General features: G+C 34.9%; 1 protein-coding gene across 1 annotated transcript; it reads left to right on the top strand.

Moving 5' to 3' along the window:
• The first annotated feature begins 2525 nt into the window (after window positions 1–2525).
• Window positions 2526–15263, top strand: LOC121121673 (protein Obscurin). The gene is made up of 22 exons (XM_040716637.2): window positions 2526–2947; window positions 3539–3628; window positions 3694–3942; window positions 4135–4276; window positions 4337–4518; window positions 4592–4869; window positions 5131–5977; window positions 6099–6377; window positions 6434–6714; window positions 6790–6986; window positions 7046–8579; window positions 9309–11864; window positions 11929–12179; window positions 12266–12463; window positions 12523–12640; window positions 12707–13319; window positions 13384–13595; window positions 13831–14094; window positions 14161–14491; window positions 14551–14776; window positions 14836–14941; window positions 14997–15263. Exons 2-22 carry the CDS (start codon window positions 3583–3585, stop codon window positions 15075–15077), a joined length of 8991 nt encoding a protein of 2996 aa, XP_040572571.1. The 5' UTR covers window positions 2526–2947; window positions 3539–3582; the 3' UTR covers window positions 15078–15263.
• The last annotated feature ends 1378 nt before the right edge of the window (window positions 15264–16641 follow it).

Genomic DNA, 16641 nt, shown 5'->3' on the forward strand with positions numbered 1-16641 from the left:
CCTGTTAATTTATAATTGGTAATATAAAAAAGGAATTTTCTTTTCGCTGGTAGTTGTCATTATTATTCAATTCCTGAGTAGTGAACATCCTTTCCTAAATAGATTCAATTATATTCTAAGCCTGATTAGACATTCGTGCGTGCTTATATAAGACGGAGCATAACCCGGAGGATTTTTTGCAGAGTTATAATTGTCCTCCATTGTCACAGCTGATCTAATGAAACATCATGAGAATAATTCTTTCTCTCATTCTAAACATTCTTCAAATTGTCAGGATTACCATTTTGATTTTCAGTTTATTTTTTTAACATGCCCATTCTACACTGAATTCTCATCATTGGTGACCATATTCCTTTTTTTATACATCCAAAATGCTTACAATTTACAACCCTACCAGTATAATTCAAAATTTATTTTAAAGTAAGAAATTTACCTACTTTGTGTCTACGTTCTACAAGTCCCCTTTTTATTTATTATGTACATGCGACACTGAAGAGGAATTAATTCTATGATAAACTGAATCATGTTTTCGTACAACAAAGAAAAGATAATGCAAAAATAAGATCTACTCTTGTAAATAATTTATTCATCCATCACACATAAATTCTATGTATTTATAAACAAAAAGACATACATACAGCGTGAAGACTCAAAAATTTGAATCCTATTAGAGGCCATTTAGCCTCAGTTTTAAGAGCATGACAATTTTGTACTTGGTAACATTCGAAAGAACTGACAAAAAGCTACAACTTGATAGTTGTTTTGTTTTTGAGCAATCAAAAATATACTAGCAATTGCTGAGGGTATGCTATCTCCTCTGTGTACAAGTCGACAATTGGGCCCTGTTCTGAACAGGAGAAATGATTGATTCTTGGCTGAATCAAGAGCTCAGGTCAAGGGAACCTTAAGGACCTAACATACAGACACGAGCATAGATATGAATTTACTATAATTATGATATTTTGCTGGCACTAATGCTATTTTAAATGTAGAAGGTTCTCCTCTTTATAGAAGTAATTCATTTTCCCCCTGAAAATCTTATATTAACAGCTGATATTGACATAGGGTCTTAATTAAGTAGTACCATATGTCTCACTCCCGCCTTCTCAGTACAGCCTTGAGACCTGTCTCTGGAATTTGTCATAATTCCATTGATGGTTTATTATGACAAATAAGATATATTTTATGAATATTGCCACATATCTTGCAAAAATATTCAGGCTTTCATTATCATGCAATGTAAAAAGAACTAATTATAATTTTACTAAGTTATATAATTTATTTCATTACAAAGGGTGACCCATAAGTCTTAGGACAGCAACTTCACGTTAATATTTCCCCTAGACATGTGATTTTTTTAAAATTCTGTTTGCTGCATATGATTAATACAATTTCCATCTTTGTTTGTTGTTAAATAAGCCTTTTTATACTGCAAGGCTTCTGCAAGAGGGATGCCAAACCAGTTTTGATCATTTTTGGAGGAAGATATGTGGCCCCCTTCTTTCCAGATATCAACGTAATAAACTTCTCCATATAGTGCATTCTGGAGAGGGAAGTTAGTGTAACCTATGAACGGAGGAACACGATAATGTTCGTATTGGGGGACATCTCAAATATGTTTTACTTTTTCGTATACTGTTTTGTCATGTGAATCTGTTCAATTCACTTTTATAAACATAGATCTCAGGGTTACTATGATATCAAGATATAAACTTGTTCTGACTTTAAAGCCTCTATCCTATATATAAATAGTTTTATTTTTAATTTATTATGGACCAATAAATAAATGCCATTCATTTCTTGATTAGATTATTAATTCCACTGATAAAATAATCTCTTGGTTCTAATATCCCTTAAAACTCATATAGGGTTTTGCATTTGTGCATAAATTTTATTATATAATGCAACAAACTATGATCACTTGACAAGTCTATTTCCTACTTTAATACCCCTTCCTCTTACGTCTTCTTCAATTACATGAGCTGACTTTTTTTAGTACCAATATAACATGTTAAATTTTATAATTTATAATTTGAATCAATCCTAATCCCCCCCCCCTAGTATTTTGATCATTGTTGTAATTGAATGAAAAGACATATATTCAAACAAATATATAGAGATGAAAATATTTTAAATTAACTTTTATACTTGTTAAAGACGACATAATGAACCTGGCCAAGACATATTGAATAAGTCAATCCATTCGACGAACTTGGCTCATTTTCTGATTTTGCATAAAACAAAACAAAAAATAGCATATGTATATATAATTTAATCAAATATTTATATCAGTTGCAGTTTTATATAATGCAAAAAATCAGTTACGTATGTATAAAAAGCAAAAAGATAGATCAAAACAAATCCTTTCCGACATGGAATAGGTATGAATTTCAAAGGTCCGGCAAATATGTGCTATAAACATACAATACATAGAAATATTTTTATATTGCAACCCAAGGCTAAAATAGAATCAAGCGTACGGGAATCTTGCATGAATAACTTTTACTTCACTCTATGTATGACCTGACCTCTCCTGTAGAATATGCAGACTGCTTTCTTGACACTAATACGAGAGAGAGATTTTTAAAAAGGAGAAAGTTATGTTGGAAAAAACCCTGGCGGAACTCCAAGATTCCATCATTTGTTATTTTATTTATATTATAGGCAAGCAATTCTTAGTGAGAATGTCCTCTGCCCCCTTTCTTCCCATTCTTGGTGTCTGTGACAACTTAGGAAGAAGAATTAATTGATAAAAATACAAAATATTCCGTGATCAACCCTCTTCCTTGATTTCTCTCCACCTTAATTTCTTACTGTGCACTTATTATCAGTGATCGTCACCTATATACATACACGGATCCTGGAACGCTTTCTTCGTCACAACTTCATTACTTATTCATAGAGAATATAATCTCTTATAATTTGAATCGGAGGGATATTCAAGTTGGTGAGAGTCGTTTTTAAGTTTAGTCATTTTTATTATATATATGTCTCTTTCTCTGGGATTGGATTTATCAATTCCTTATTTCCATAGTATACATATATACACAAATCTGAATAATATTTGTCCAAGGAATTGACCATTGAAAAATAACCGATTTACTTGATCAATTACATGCTTACAAAAAATATTTCTTAAAATATATTCAATAATATTAATGGCCACATAGTCATTCTTTATAAATAAATTGATTTTATGGAAAAAAGAGTAACAATCTTTCTTCAAAGTTATACAAAATGTATGAACATCACTCCACTTGTTATTCATTTCCATTTTTTATCTAAATAATTATAATTATTATTAATAAAATATTATTAATATTTCCATATAGAGTAATTTTTTTCATGACGAAAAACAATAATTAAAAATAAGAAATTATTTGCACTCTAATAATTTTTTGAACCTAATCTGTAAATAGACATATTTTTTTGTTTTGTGTTATTTCGAAAGTTCTCGTTTACTTTCATTATGTAAATAATAAATTTATGTTCAGCAATATGAATGATTCTCTTAAAATAAATATGTGCTTACTTTCAGACAATCTAATACGATCTAAAAATATACGGAAAGACTGATAAATTATGTCTTTAGTTTTTACCAAACAAGTCCAGGGACAGCTCTGTGACCGTAAGTGCAGCCATCTAAACAAAATGTAACTCATTCATATATAACACAACCATTTTTTTTTGCAGCGGGAGAAGGTGCTTATTTCAACTGTGCTACAGATATCAAGTTTCAGGGTTTAACTGCCACCTGGTTGAAGGACAATAAACCCTTAGACGCAAGTGTTGCGGATAGAACCAAACTCCTTGCAAAAGAAAATCATTTCTCCTTAGATTTGAGCAATGTTCAACCTGGAGATAGTGGTCAATACTCTTGTCGTGTAACTGGAGAAGGAGGAACTGCCATCACTTGCTCGGCTGTCTTGGAAGTTCATACACGTATGTTAACGAAAATAAGTGAACATAATTTTATTCATGTCCTTGTTGAACCTTTCCTTCAATTATGATGTAGTAATATTTATATCCATATAAAATGATTGAAAGGAATTTTAGAAATGCCTGACATTTTTGACATTATCCAGACATAGATTTGTATTATGTATGTATAACTCAACAATCGTACTCTTGCAGTATCTCCAGCAGAAAAGAGAGAAAGAGAGGAGTCAAATCATCCAGTCTTTCTTGTAAAACTTCGAGATGCCGATGTTATCTTGAGTTCAACAGCTTCTTTCATGATCCATGTAAAGGGAAATCCAAACCCGGATGTTAAATTGTAAGGGCATGCAAGAGGATCCTTGTGAAGTTAGTTCATATTTTTTTCTTTTATTTTTAGTCTAAAGGATGGGACAGAGATCAAAGAAGATTCCCACTTCACCATAAATCGTGATCATGCTCCACATGGAAGCTATGAAGTCATCATTCATGATGTCAAAGCAGAAGATGCTGGGCAATACTCTGTTGTTGCATCAAATACTCTTGGCACTGAACAATGTGCTGCTAGCATCTCCGTCAAAGGTACTATGAGTATAAATGAGAATCAAATTCAATGAACCAACTGAATATATATATATTTTTCATGTTAATCCAGACGCTAAGGACGTTTTTTCTCTACTTCGTGGTCACGAAAAGAAGGTTGCTCCTGGAGAAGAACCTACATTTACATGGTTCAAGTCAGGACAGGAGTTTGATCCTGAGGACAGATTTAAAGTTCTTTTTAAGGATGAAGAAGATACTTTGGCTCTTGTATTCCAACATATCAACCCTGAGGATGCTGGCTTGTATACTTGTGTTGCATCTACTTCTACTGGAAAAATTTCATGCTCTGCAGAACTTTCTGTTGAAGGAGGAGTTTCTCAACTCCTTAAAGTAAGGGCTACTTTTAATAAATCATTTAAAGTTATGTTTTTTCGACAATAAATGATTGACATTAAAGGAAGGTTGTTAATCAATAAAAGGGAATAATATAAATGGAGAATTAAGGTAATTTCTGTTGGTACAACTCATTTAATCTATTCATCAGTAAATGTTCATTTGAGTATTTTGGATGCCAGACTATTATTTATTTATTTTTTGAAAAAAAAAAAAAAAAATCAAAAAAATATGTTAATTAATCAAGTGTTATTTTAGGAACCAGAAAAGCCAAAAATCCTCACTGGTCTAGGAGATGCAGATTCATCTGTAGGAGGCTCAGCCATGTTGGAATTAAAAATGAGAGGTTATCCCCGTCCTAGTATTAAATGGACCAAAGATGGCCAGCCCATTACTGCAAGCGATCATTTCAAATTTGTATATCCCGATCAAGAATCAGTCGCACTTATCATTAATAAGGTTCAGCCTGAAGATGCTGGTGCATACAAAGTCACTCTTACCAATGATCTTGGAGAAGCTTCCTCAGAAGGAAAGCTTACTCTTTCTGGAGCGCCTCAGTTTCAAGATACAATTGAGGATCAAAAAACGGCCGTGGATGATGCATGGAAAATTGTTACCAAAGTATCTGGGAATCCTGAGTTAACTTGGTACAAGAATGGTGTTCCAATTACATTGGACTCCCGTATTAAGAGTATTAAAGTAGATCCAGAAACTTTTGAACTTGTCTTTGCCAAGACCCTGGCAGATGATAATGGTAATTGGGCTGTAATTGCTCGTAATGCACATGGAGAAATGTCACAGTTCTTTGAATTCTCTGCTCAAATGCTTCCAAAGTTTGAGACTCGTCTCATTGATGTCGAGGCTAATGAAGGAAAACAGGCTATACTCAAATGTAAGATCAATTGCTCTCCAGATCCTGAAGTTAAATGGTTCAAGGGCGGAACTGAAATCACAAAGGATCCTCGTGTAAAAGTTTATAAAGATCCCAATGGACTTGACTGTTTGACCATCAACAGTTGTTCTAGAGGAATGGCTGGTGAATATGAAGTCAAAGCCATTAATGATATGGGAACAGCAGCATGCAAATGCACAATTAAAGTCAACAGTAAGTATAACCAATATGTATCTTCCTCAATAAGAATTAAATATGAGTTGAATATAAAGGCACTTTAAGAACCAATTTTTAACATAAAAACAGAACTTAAGTCAAAATTATTCAATTTCAGCAAAACCAAGCTGTGATGATTTAGATGATTACGAAGTATTTGAAAAAGATGATTTCACATTTGCCGTTGAATGTGATGGTAATCCAAAACCAGTCTGTAAATGGACCAAGGAAGGACAAAGCATTGATACCAAGGATGGCCGCTTTGTTATAACTGAGAATAATGGAGTTTATATGTTAGGCATTAAGGAAGTTACAATGGACGACAAGGGTACCTATCAAGCCGAGTTTACTAACAGAGCCGGTGATAGAAAAGTACAGTCAGAGCTCATTGTTCATTGTAAGTTTTTGGACGTTTATAAAAAATACATAATTACTAATATTAATACAATATAGCTGCTGATGAACTAAAGATTCCTAAATGTATGTCTGATTTGAAGAGCAAAAAAGCAGAAAAGGGTGGCAAAACATTTTTTCAAATCAAAATTCGAGGAGATCCCATACCAGAAGTTAAATGGTACTTCAATGATATTGAAGTTGTGAATGACGATCATTTTCAAGTTTCGGTTAAGGAAAATGAACATATGTATCGACTGGATGTAGTTGGTATCTCTGAAGAGCACTACGGCAAAGTAAGAGTTGTTGCCAAAAATGAGAATGGAGAGGACTTCAAGGAGGTAAATACTGTATTCTAGTTTATATCTATTATTTTTATGATGCAAAATAATATAGAATTGGATTTTAACAATTAGGCATCATTAGAGGTTCAATTTAAACCTGAAATTCAGGCTCCAGAGGAGTTTAAAGCAGGTCCTGGTGATGAAGCATCATTATCCTTTAAAATCAGAGCCTTCCCAGGTGCTGAAGTGGACTTTTACAAAAAAATTGCTCAAGAAGAAGGAGAACCTAAAATGGATAAGATTGAAAAGGGAAACAAGGAATATACGCGGTAAACATTTGTATTGATTTTAAAAAACTATATATTTTTTGAATTTTTGACTATATTAGATTTTCAACGGAAATGACAGAGGACGGAACGTTCGAGGTTCATAGTTTGATCATTAAGGATGTTGTTATGGAAGATTCCGGAGAATATGAATGTTTAGCATCCAATAGAATTGGCAATACATCCAGTCTTGTTAAATTTGCTGTTGTGACAGAAGAACCTTCATTTCCAAAATCCCTTGAAGACATCACTACAACTTTGGGTTCAACTGAAACTTTTGAGTGTATTGTGGCTGGTATACCAAGACCTGAGATCGCTTGGTTCCGTGGAGACAAGGAATTGAAAAAGGGAAAAAGAGTATTGTTTGAGGAAGAACTTGCTGAAAATGGAATTAAATACAAAATGACTACAAGAGATATCGTTTTTAAGGATTTTGGACAAATCAAATTGACTGCTAAGAACATGGTTGGTGAATCCGAATCGACTGCCATTTTCCAAATTGTTCAGATCAAACCAACAATTGAAGCTGACTTCCCTCGAATGATTGAGGTGAAAGAGGGAAAAGAATTTGTACTTACAGCTAAGATTGATGGATCTCCTCCTCCAACTGCCATCTGGCTCTGTGAAGGAGAGGAAATTAAGGCTGATGGAGAAAGAGTTATCATTACCGAAGAAGAGGCTGAAGATGGTTCTGGAATTATAACAACTCTAAGAATAACATCTGCTAAAGATGAAGACAATGGTAAATATACCCTTTTAGTTAAGAATACAGCTGGTGAAGAAAAAATGGACACCATGGTTGACATTGTTGGTAAACCCAAGCCACCCAAAGTAGTTAAAGAGATCGAACCAAAGGAAATCACTATTCCTGGCAAGAAAGAACTACGCCTTACTTGTAAAATTTCTGGATATCCCATGCCAACTATAAAGTGGTACAGAGACGGTAACGAAATCAAGGTAAGAAAAGGGGTTCTGATTTCTCAAGATGCTTCTGGAGGAGCCACCCTTGTCCTAGAAAAATGTCAAATGACCGATGCTGGAACTTATTCAGCCAAAGGTATCAATGAAATGGGAGATGCTGAAACATTCGCTAATGTAACTGTAACACAGCCAATGGAGGAACCCAAATTTACGTCCCTCCTCAGATCAGCTAAGGCTGTCGAGGGATCACCCATCAAACTTGAAGGTAAAGTCTCTGGACATCCACAACCAGAGATTAAATGGCTTAAAAATGAAGTAGAGTTTATTCCTGATGGTGATCGAGTACAATCCTTCCAAAACGAAGATGGAACATTTGGACTTATATTTGAGTGTACCAATGCAGATGATAAGGGAACTTATACTGCTGTTGCTGTATCACCTGAAGGCATGGCACGCTCCAATGGCAACGTCACAATTAAGAGTAGAATGAAGGAGGGTGTGGATAAATCCAAACCATCATTTGTACGTCCTATGGGCGATGTTGCTGTTGATGAAGGACAGAAATTGAGGATAACTTGTCCAGTAAAGGGTAATCCTATTCCCGAATTCTCCTGGACCAAGGATGGAAAACCCATTGCATCGGAACGAGCACATTGCTTCTCTGATGGAGAATTGGTAATTTTTTTACTTTTAGTATTATTTATTTTTGCATTTCTAATCAACACATATATATATTATCATAAGAAAGGGCAAAATTCCTGATGATATTTACCTGCACATATTATTATTTTGATTAAGATTTTATCAAGATCCTTTCCTTTTCACTAGTCATAAAATTAGATTGAAATACTAGATTGAGTTATTGAGTAAACAAGTACTGATTTGTTATATTTATTTATATATGTTTGTATATGAAATATACACACCCCTGTGTTGTTGCCCCATATGTATATTTTTATAATACACACAAACACTGGAGCATGATTAAAAAGTAAGACATTTTCTAATACGCATGAAACTAAATTTTTATATGTTTGAATTTAACAAAATTCTGGATACACTAAGTTTTATAATTTTATATAATGAAAATTTTATTGCTCATATTAAAAGATGTATAATAATATATCTATGTAAATAAAACGTATCTACTAAAATTCAATTAGATAATATGAACGTTAATTAGATTTGATTTAACCAAAGTTGAGCTCACACTGATTCAATGTAGTATATTATATAAAATGAAATGCATGATTCGATACATATGCTGTGATTTTTAAATTTTCTAATAGTAGAATAGAACTCAGCATAAATTGCTTTTGATAAGTAACTTACTAATCCTTAATTTTCTTGGATTTATATCCACATTTAATTGTAATTTCATAACTTTTATTTTTAATCTTGAAGATCGGTATTGAAGTCATAAACTCCAAAATGGAGGATGCAGGTGCTTATGAATGCCACTTATCTAACGAACTCGGTACGATTACTGGGGTTTGCAATGTGAAGGTCAACAAGATCTATCAACCTCCCTTCTTTTCGACTCCATTAAATAACGTAAAACAAATAGTTGGATGTGATGCTAGATTTGTATGTGATGTGGGCTGTAATCCAAAGCCAGATATCACTTGGACTTTTAATGGTAAGCCCATTGATGATGGTGGTAAATATACCATTAAAACCAATGGAAACATGCGTACTCTCTGTGTCAAGAAAATCAATGATGCTGATATTGGTACTTATAAATGCATTGCAACAAACAAGGAAGGAACAAAGGATAGTTCTGGCACTCTTGAGATTGTTGAATTCATTGAAAAAGGAAAAAGTGATGCTCCTGAGTTCCTTAAAAAAATTGGTGATGAGTTGGTTTTCCGTGGCATGAGTGCTCGATTCACTGCTCTCGTCACTGGAACTCCAGAGCCAGACTATGAGTTCTTCTTTAATGGAAAGCCCCTTTATCCAACTGACAGAATCCATATTGTTAGAGAGAGAACTGGACTCATTCGTTTATCAATGGCTTACATTGAAGAATCAGATATTGGTGTTTATGGACTCAAAGTAACTAATACTCATGGAGAAGCTTATTGTGAAGCCAGACTTATGTATGATGGTCTTGAGATCCTCCCAGGACAATCCTTGGGAGAGTTGTACAAAGGGTTCGACAAATACACAATTAGTGGCCTTCCAATGCCACTTCCAGACAAACCCCTTATCACACAAATGTCTGATACATCTGTTACGTTAACATGGAAACCAGCCATTCCCCTTGGTCCTAACCTTGCTCCTTACTACATGGTTGAAATGGCTGAATATCCAGATGGAGATTGGTTTGAGGTTTATGATGCTGTCCGAGGTATCACATGTGATATCAATGGCCTAACTCCACTAAGAGACTACAGATTCCGCGTATCTGTTAGGAATAGATTCGGTCTTAGTGATGCATCCCCCTATTGTGTTGGTCATCGCTCTCTATTTGCTGATGATACCGGACCCAGAGATTTGTTTCTACCCAAAGGATCTCAATTTGATATTTCCGTATCAACTCGATTCCCTGCAGATTTTGATTTATTTAAGGAGCCTTATGAAGGCTATACACACAGGCCACACTTTTTGAAACAAGAAGAAATAACGCAATATGCAGTCAAAAACTCTTGCCCCGATGTTACATGGAATTTGTACGGTTATCCAATGCCTCAAGTATCTTTCAAGTTTGAAGGAAAAGACATTGAAGTCGGAAATGATAAGTTTACTATTTCCTATAACAGAAATGGAATTGTCCGACTTCAAATTAACAAGTTTTCCCAAGATGATGTTGGTACCTATGAGTGTTTCGCGAAAAATGACTTTGGAGAAATGAGCCAACCTGTGATTATGATCATGGCCCAGTATCCTGAGTTCCTTAAAGCCCCTACTGATGTTAATCTCATTGGAGTAAATGGTGGCAAAATTGAATGTGAGATCTTTGGTGTTCCAAAACCAAAAGTTATTTGGTACAAGGATTTTACTCCATTGAAAGAAACATTTAGAGTACAAGCACATCATTACCCTCCAGAGACCTACACATTATTTTTTGAGGACTACATTACCAAAGATGAAGGTCTATACACAGTTACGGCATCTAATATTTGCGGATCTATTTCTTATTCCGTTATTGTCCGTATTATGGAAGATGAACTCGAATTTGACTGGATGACCTATAGAAGGAGTAAACAAATCATTCCTAGAACCAGAGGATTTGAAAAATTTTATCATTTGTGCGAAGAAATTGGTCGAGGAACTCAGGGTGTTACATACTTTGTTCAACAAACTATCCCTATTGAGGCTGATCAATCAGGTCACCATTGTATCGAAGAAGCTGAATCCAAATATTGGTGGTTGCATAGAGGAGTTAAAGACAAGGCACCAACAATTGATCCAATCATGGTACCTTATAGATTTACTGGTGGAAATTTTGCTGCTAAAATGATGTATGGATCAAATATGTATAAACAATGGATGTTCAATGAATTTGAAATGATGAATGTTCTACATCATCCAAGATTGGTCAGACTTGTTGACGTTTATGATGCTAGAGACTCCATGACATTGATCACGGAGCTTGGTACTGGAGGAGAATTGTTGGATGTTATCACATCGGAAAAATATGTCACGGAGATTGAGGTTGCCAGAATCATGCAGCAAGTTCTTGAAGGTCTTGAATACATGCATTCAAAGAGCATCGGTCACTTGGGCTTAACTCCCCTCGACATTATTTTCAGCCGTCCCGGGGGATCTGACATTAAAATTTGTGACTTTTCATTGGCCAGAAGAATTGTTGGAATTGTTAAGCTCGACTATGGTCAACCCGAGTATGTTGCCCCTGAAATTGTAAACGGAGAAGGGGCATCTTTTGGATCTGATTTATGGCCCGTTGGTATTATGACTTATCTACTTCTTTCAGGGGTTTCTCCTTTTAGAGGACAGGTGAGCAAAACATTTTATTTTTTTTGTAATCCTGATTGAAAATGAGTCCTATAAAATACAATAGAATGATCGTGAAACTCTTCAACGTATTCAAATGGGTGATATTGATTTCGATTTTGAATTATGGCAAAACGTTTCTAGAGAAGCTAAACACTTTGTAGCAAATCTCTTGGTTTACAAGCCTGAAGAACGTATGAGCGTTCGCCAAGCTCTTGCTCATCCATGGCTTCAAATTCTTAAGCAGCCTGGTATTGAAATTAGCGAACAATATCAAATATCTACAGAAAGATTAAGAACCTACTATGTAGGTCTCAAGTAAGTCATTCAATAATATTTATTATTACATAATACATACTTTTGAATTAATTAATATTGTTAATAACATACTTTGTGGTCCATAGGGAATGGTATGCCAATGCTTCATGCGATTTCATGTTCCGTCGCCGTCCTTTATCTGGAGCATTTACCCATCCATCGTGTATGGTATATCCTCCAGGCGAACCAGAGCCAGAGCCTGAACCTGAGCAAGCACCACTTCCAGAGATGAAAGAATGGGAGAGACCTGAATATACCATTGGAGAATTCGAAAATCCCTCAAAGTAACTTACAAATATTTATAATATGCTTGTTTTCCCCATAAACCATGACCTTATTTCAGTTACCAATATGGACCAGATACTTATCTTATGCAAGTTCACGATGCCAATTTCCCAGCTCGGTTAAGAGAGTACTTGAAGGTTGCAAAAACATCAAGTGCCGAATTTAGAGAAGTCAAGGTGACGAATATTCATAGATACATGTCCTATAGTTTTGAATTTGAATAAAACTTTTTGTTTCTTTAGATGCCTATTGTGAAAGAAAGACGCAGATTTACTGATGTAATGGAGGAAGAGTTCACTTCTCAAAGAGAATCTCGACTTGAGGCATGGGGAAGAGATGATTTCTCTGTTCATAAATTGAGCACTTCTAAGAGCAAACTTGTCACTGGGGCAACAGAATCTATTGTATCAATTGAAACAGTAAAAGAAGTCATTGACGGAACTGTTCCCTTCATCCGTGAAAAACCAAGAGATGTTGCTCTTTCTGAGGGTAAACCCCTTGTCTTAACATGTTTAGCAATTGGTGATCCAAAGCCAAACTTCCAATGGCTAAAAAACGACTTCATCTTTACTGATGATTCCAGATTGCATATGGAAAAAACGGATGATGGCAGATGTACTTTGACTTTAGATCCAGCAGCACCGTCTGATGTTGGCTTATACAAGGTTATCGTTCGTAATCCTCTTGGACAATCAGTAGCTACATGTAGAGTTACATTGGGAGATATTTGTGAATCACCTGATTCTCCCTCAATTGTTGCTATGACAGACACTGATATTCTTATCTCCTGGACAACACCAACTAAACTGAATAACGCACCAGTCATTTCCTATAAAGTCCAAATGGGGCATATCGGTAAGACACGTATTTATATAAATTATTTATAATATATCTATCGATAAATATAATCATGGACTAGACACTGATATTGACTGGATTGATGTTTCGGAGGATATTCGTCATGAGTATTTGGTCGTTGACAATCTTAGACCTGCACATGGATATAAATTTAGAATTCTAGCATTGAATAAGTATGGATTGAGTATTCCTTCAATTCCTTCTAAAATTGCAATGACTCCTTCTTCAGGAGCAAGCAGGGCCGAATTCTATGAAGCTCTTCAATCTCTTCAGGTATCGAAGTTGATTAATTGAAAAAATTACACACGTTAATTACAATATTTCGTCACTCGAGATCTTATAGTTACAAATTAGTCGATAATAATCGACGAAATTTTTCCAATAAAAAAATGATTATTATTGTGTGTATTTAAAAAAATTAGATTAAAATTACTTCTTCAATCTTTTACCAAAAATGTACTTGGTTATCGTATCACTCGGTCTTAATACGTATACTATCTTTTTTAAGGCTCGTGAAGACATTAATCTGGACATAGAGGTTGCTCCAACAACCTACGATTGTGAAACAAAACCTTTGAAGATCAAATCAGAGAACCCCAAGGATCTGGAATATATTTCCGAACTCAGCAAAGGAAGGTTTTCAGTGACTTCGAATGTATCATCAGTTGGAAAACTCTTTTCTGTAAAGGTCTTTGACAAATCTGATGAGGAAGGTGAAGATGCAGCAAAAAGAGAATTTAAGAATCTTCGTACACTTCGTCATGAAAAACTGGTAATATGTTTTTGTGTTTGAAAGATTCGTTAATTATTATTTTACAAATTATTTTCTTGTTTTAAGGTATCTTTATTAGAGGGATATGAAACATCAAAGATGTATCTGCTGAAATTTGACCAACTACCAGCAATTGATCTCCTCACATACCTATCAGAGAAAAGCTATTATAGTGAAGACATTGTGGCTGATATCTCCAGTCAAATCTTAGATGGAATTAGTTACATTCACTGGAGGGGGAAAGTCTATTTAAATTTGGAGCCAGGAAACATTCTCGTCTACTCTGGAAGATCTCTTGGTAAAACAGTTCAAATTAAGCTATCCAACTTTGAAACAACACAAACTGTTGCAAACAAAGGGTCCATGGTGAAGGGAACCTACAACTTCGATTATGCTGGTAAGATTTCATAATTTCCTTGATTGTATTGAATAAATTAATAATTTTATTTATATCAGCCCCTGAAATCCTTGAGAATGCTCAAGCCTTTCCTCAGTCTGATATTTGGAGTTTTGGTGTTCTTCTATACGTACTTCTCTCCGGTCAATTACCATTCAAGGGTGAAACCCCTGACGAGAGCAAGGATAATATTTTGAAAGTTCGGTTTAAGTTTGAATATCTTTATAAGGAGGCTACGATGGAGGTCACTCGTTTGCTAATGTGGATATTTAAACGTTCCCCAATGTAAAGTACCCTTTCATATGTGAAAAAGGTCATTATAAGTCTTACTTCTTTATATGTAGGAAACGTCCCAGCTTAGAGGAAATCATGTCCCACAGGTGGTTGAATAATGCTGACTACATGTTGAAGAAGCGGGAAAGGGCACGTTTTAACACAAACAGAATACAAGTAAGTATAGCAATTTGTACTTAAGTTTCTCATAATCATAGTTTCTATTCTATAGAAGCTCTCAACGGAGTTCAATAGATCTAGACTACAAATGGATGTAAGTGGATCCGACTTCTTTAGCAAGCTTGTGCAATAAGCACTCTGTCTTTTTCGAAATCGTAAATTATATTGATATGAAAGCTTTTCCATTCTGAACAAATTTTGCAGCCAATATACGAATATTATAATTAAAAAATGAATAATAATACACTTAGTAATTGCAGTATGTTGATAAAAAGAGAAAAAATTAAATAAAGATTAACGAAGGTTTGCATTTTTTTTACAGGGTTGAAAACTAGTTTTTTTTTAAAGTTATTAATTAATAAAATTTTGCCTATTTATTAATTATACTTTTCTTATTGATTTGGTTATGAATTCAACAGGAGACTTGTCGAACTTTCTTCCCTTAGTTCCACTGTTTTAAATAACTTGGTTAGGAATGCTGATATACCGGTAGTTGCATAAATACGCAGACTAATTTTTAAACGCTTACATCTCGAGGTTCCGTGACCGGAAATAACAAAATCCAGCTCGGTAAATCTTATGGCTTTGTTTTTTTTTTCTTACTCGCATCAAACAAAGTCGTTTACGATGAATGACGAGGCGAAACTTCATATGGTTGCCACTCTCCTCCGCGCCGGTAGGTCTATCAAGGAAATAATCAAGGACACTGGACTATCCAAGACTACTGTGTTCAAGGTCCAGAAGCTTGTCAAGGAGGGGAAAGATCTGAAAGACCTGCCCATACCTCTGGAATGACTCAAGATTGGCTCGCTGCCAACATGCCATTTTGGAACAAAAACATTTGGCCACCTCAATCACCTGATTGAATCCCCTTGATTACAGTGTGTGGTGGCAAATTGAGAAGAAGACCTGTGCTACCCGCCACCCGAATTTGGACTCATTGAAGGTCAGCGTCAATGATCAATGGGCAGCCATGGAAGACCATTACATCATCAATGTGTGCAAGGCCTTCCGCGGGCGCTTGGAGGGTGTCATAGCAGCTGATGGCGGTTATGTTCAGTAATTATATTGAATTTTATACCAGGATAAATTCTCTATTATATAATTCACAAAAAAATACGTCATACGAATTTTATTACACATTTAATTATTTGCCACAAATAGTCCGGGTATTTATGCAACTACCGGTATTTAATGGGAATCTTATTATTGCTTATTAGAGAAGGCGAAATGAGAGCATCCCTCTTGTAAAAATTGCTTCCTTGTAAAATGATTGTAGTAAAAATGGTAGGAACAAAATCGTTGTTGAACAATTGAGTGATCAAAAATTCAAGCGTAGCCACATCCTTGAGCTTCATGGATCCTTTATAATATCCAAAAATAAATACCTTCCTTCAGGTTGCGGAAGTGAAATACAAAGCCCAAGGTAGTTTAAACTACACAACGCTTCGTTTAAAATCATCAATGACCGCTTCTAATTTGTTATAATCAAAAGTGAAAATCCAGTGTGGAATGGACATGTTAAAAGAAACCCCGAAAATCAACATGGTAACCCTAACAATTTTAAGAATGTTTTGGAGATGAGAAATAATAATGCTCATGACGTTTCATTAGATCAGCTACAATCAGCTGTGACAAGAGAGAAAGGAAAGAAGAATATACAATAGGATAATTGCTAGAATTACTCCGATTTTAAT

Source organism: Lepeophtheirus salmonis, chromosome 7 (genome assembly GCF_016086655.4).
Source record: "Lepeophtheirus salmonis chromosome 7, UVic_Lsal_1.4, whole genome shotgun sequence".
Taxonomy (NCBI): Eukaryota; Metazoa; Arthropoda; class Copepoda; order Siphonostomatoida; family Caligidae; genus Lepeophtheirus; species Lepeophtheirus salmonis.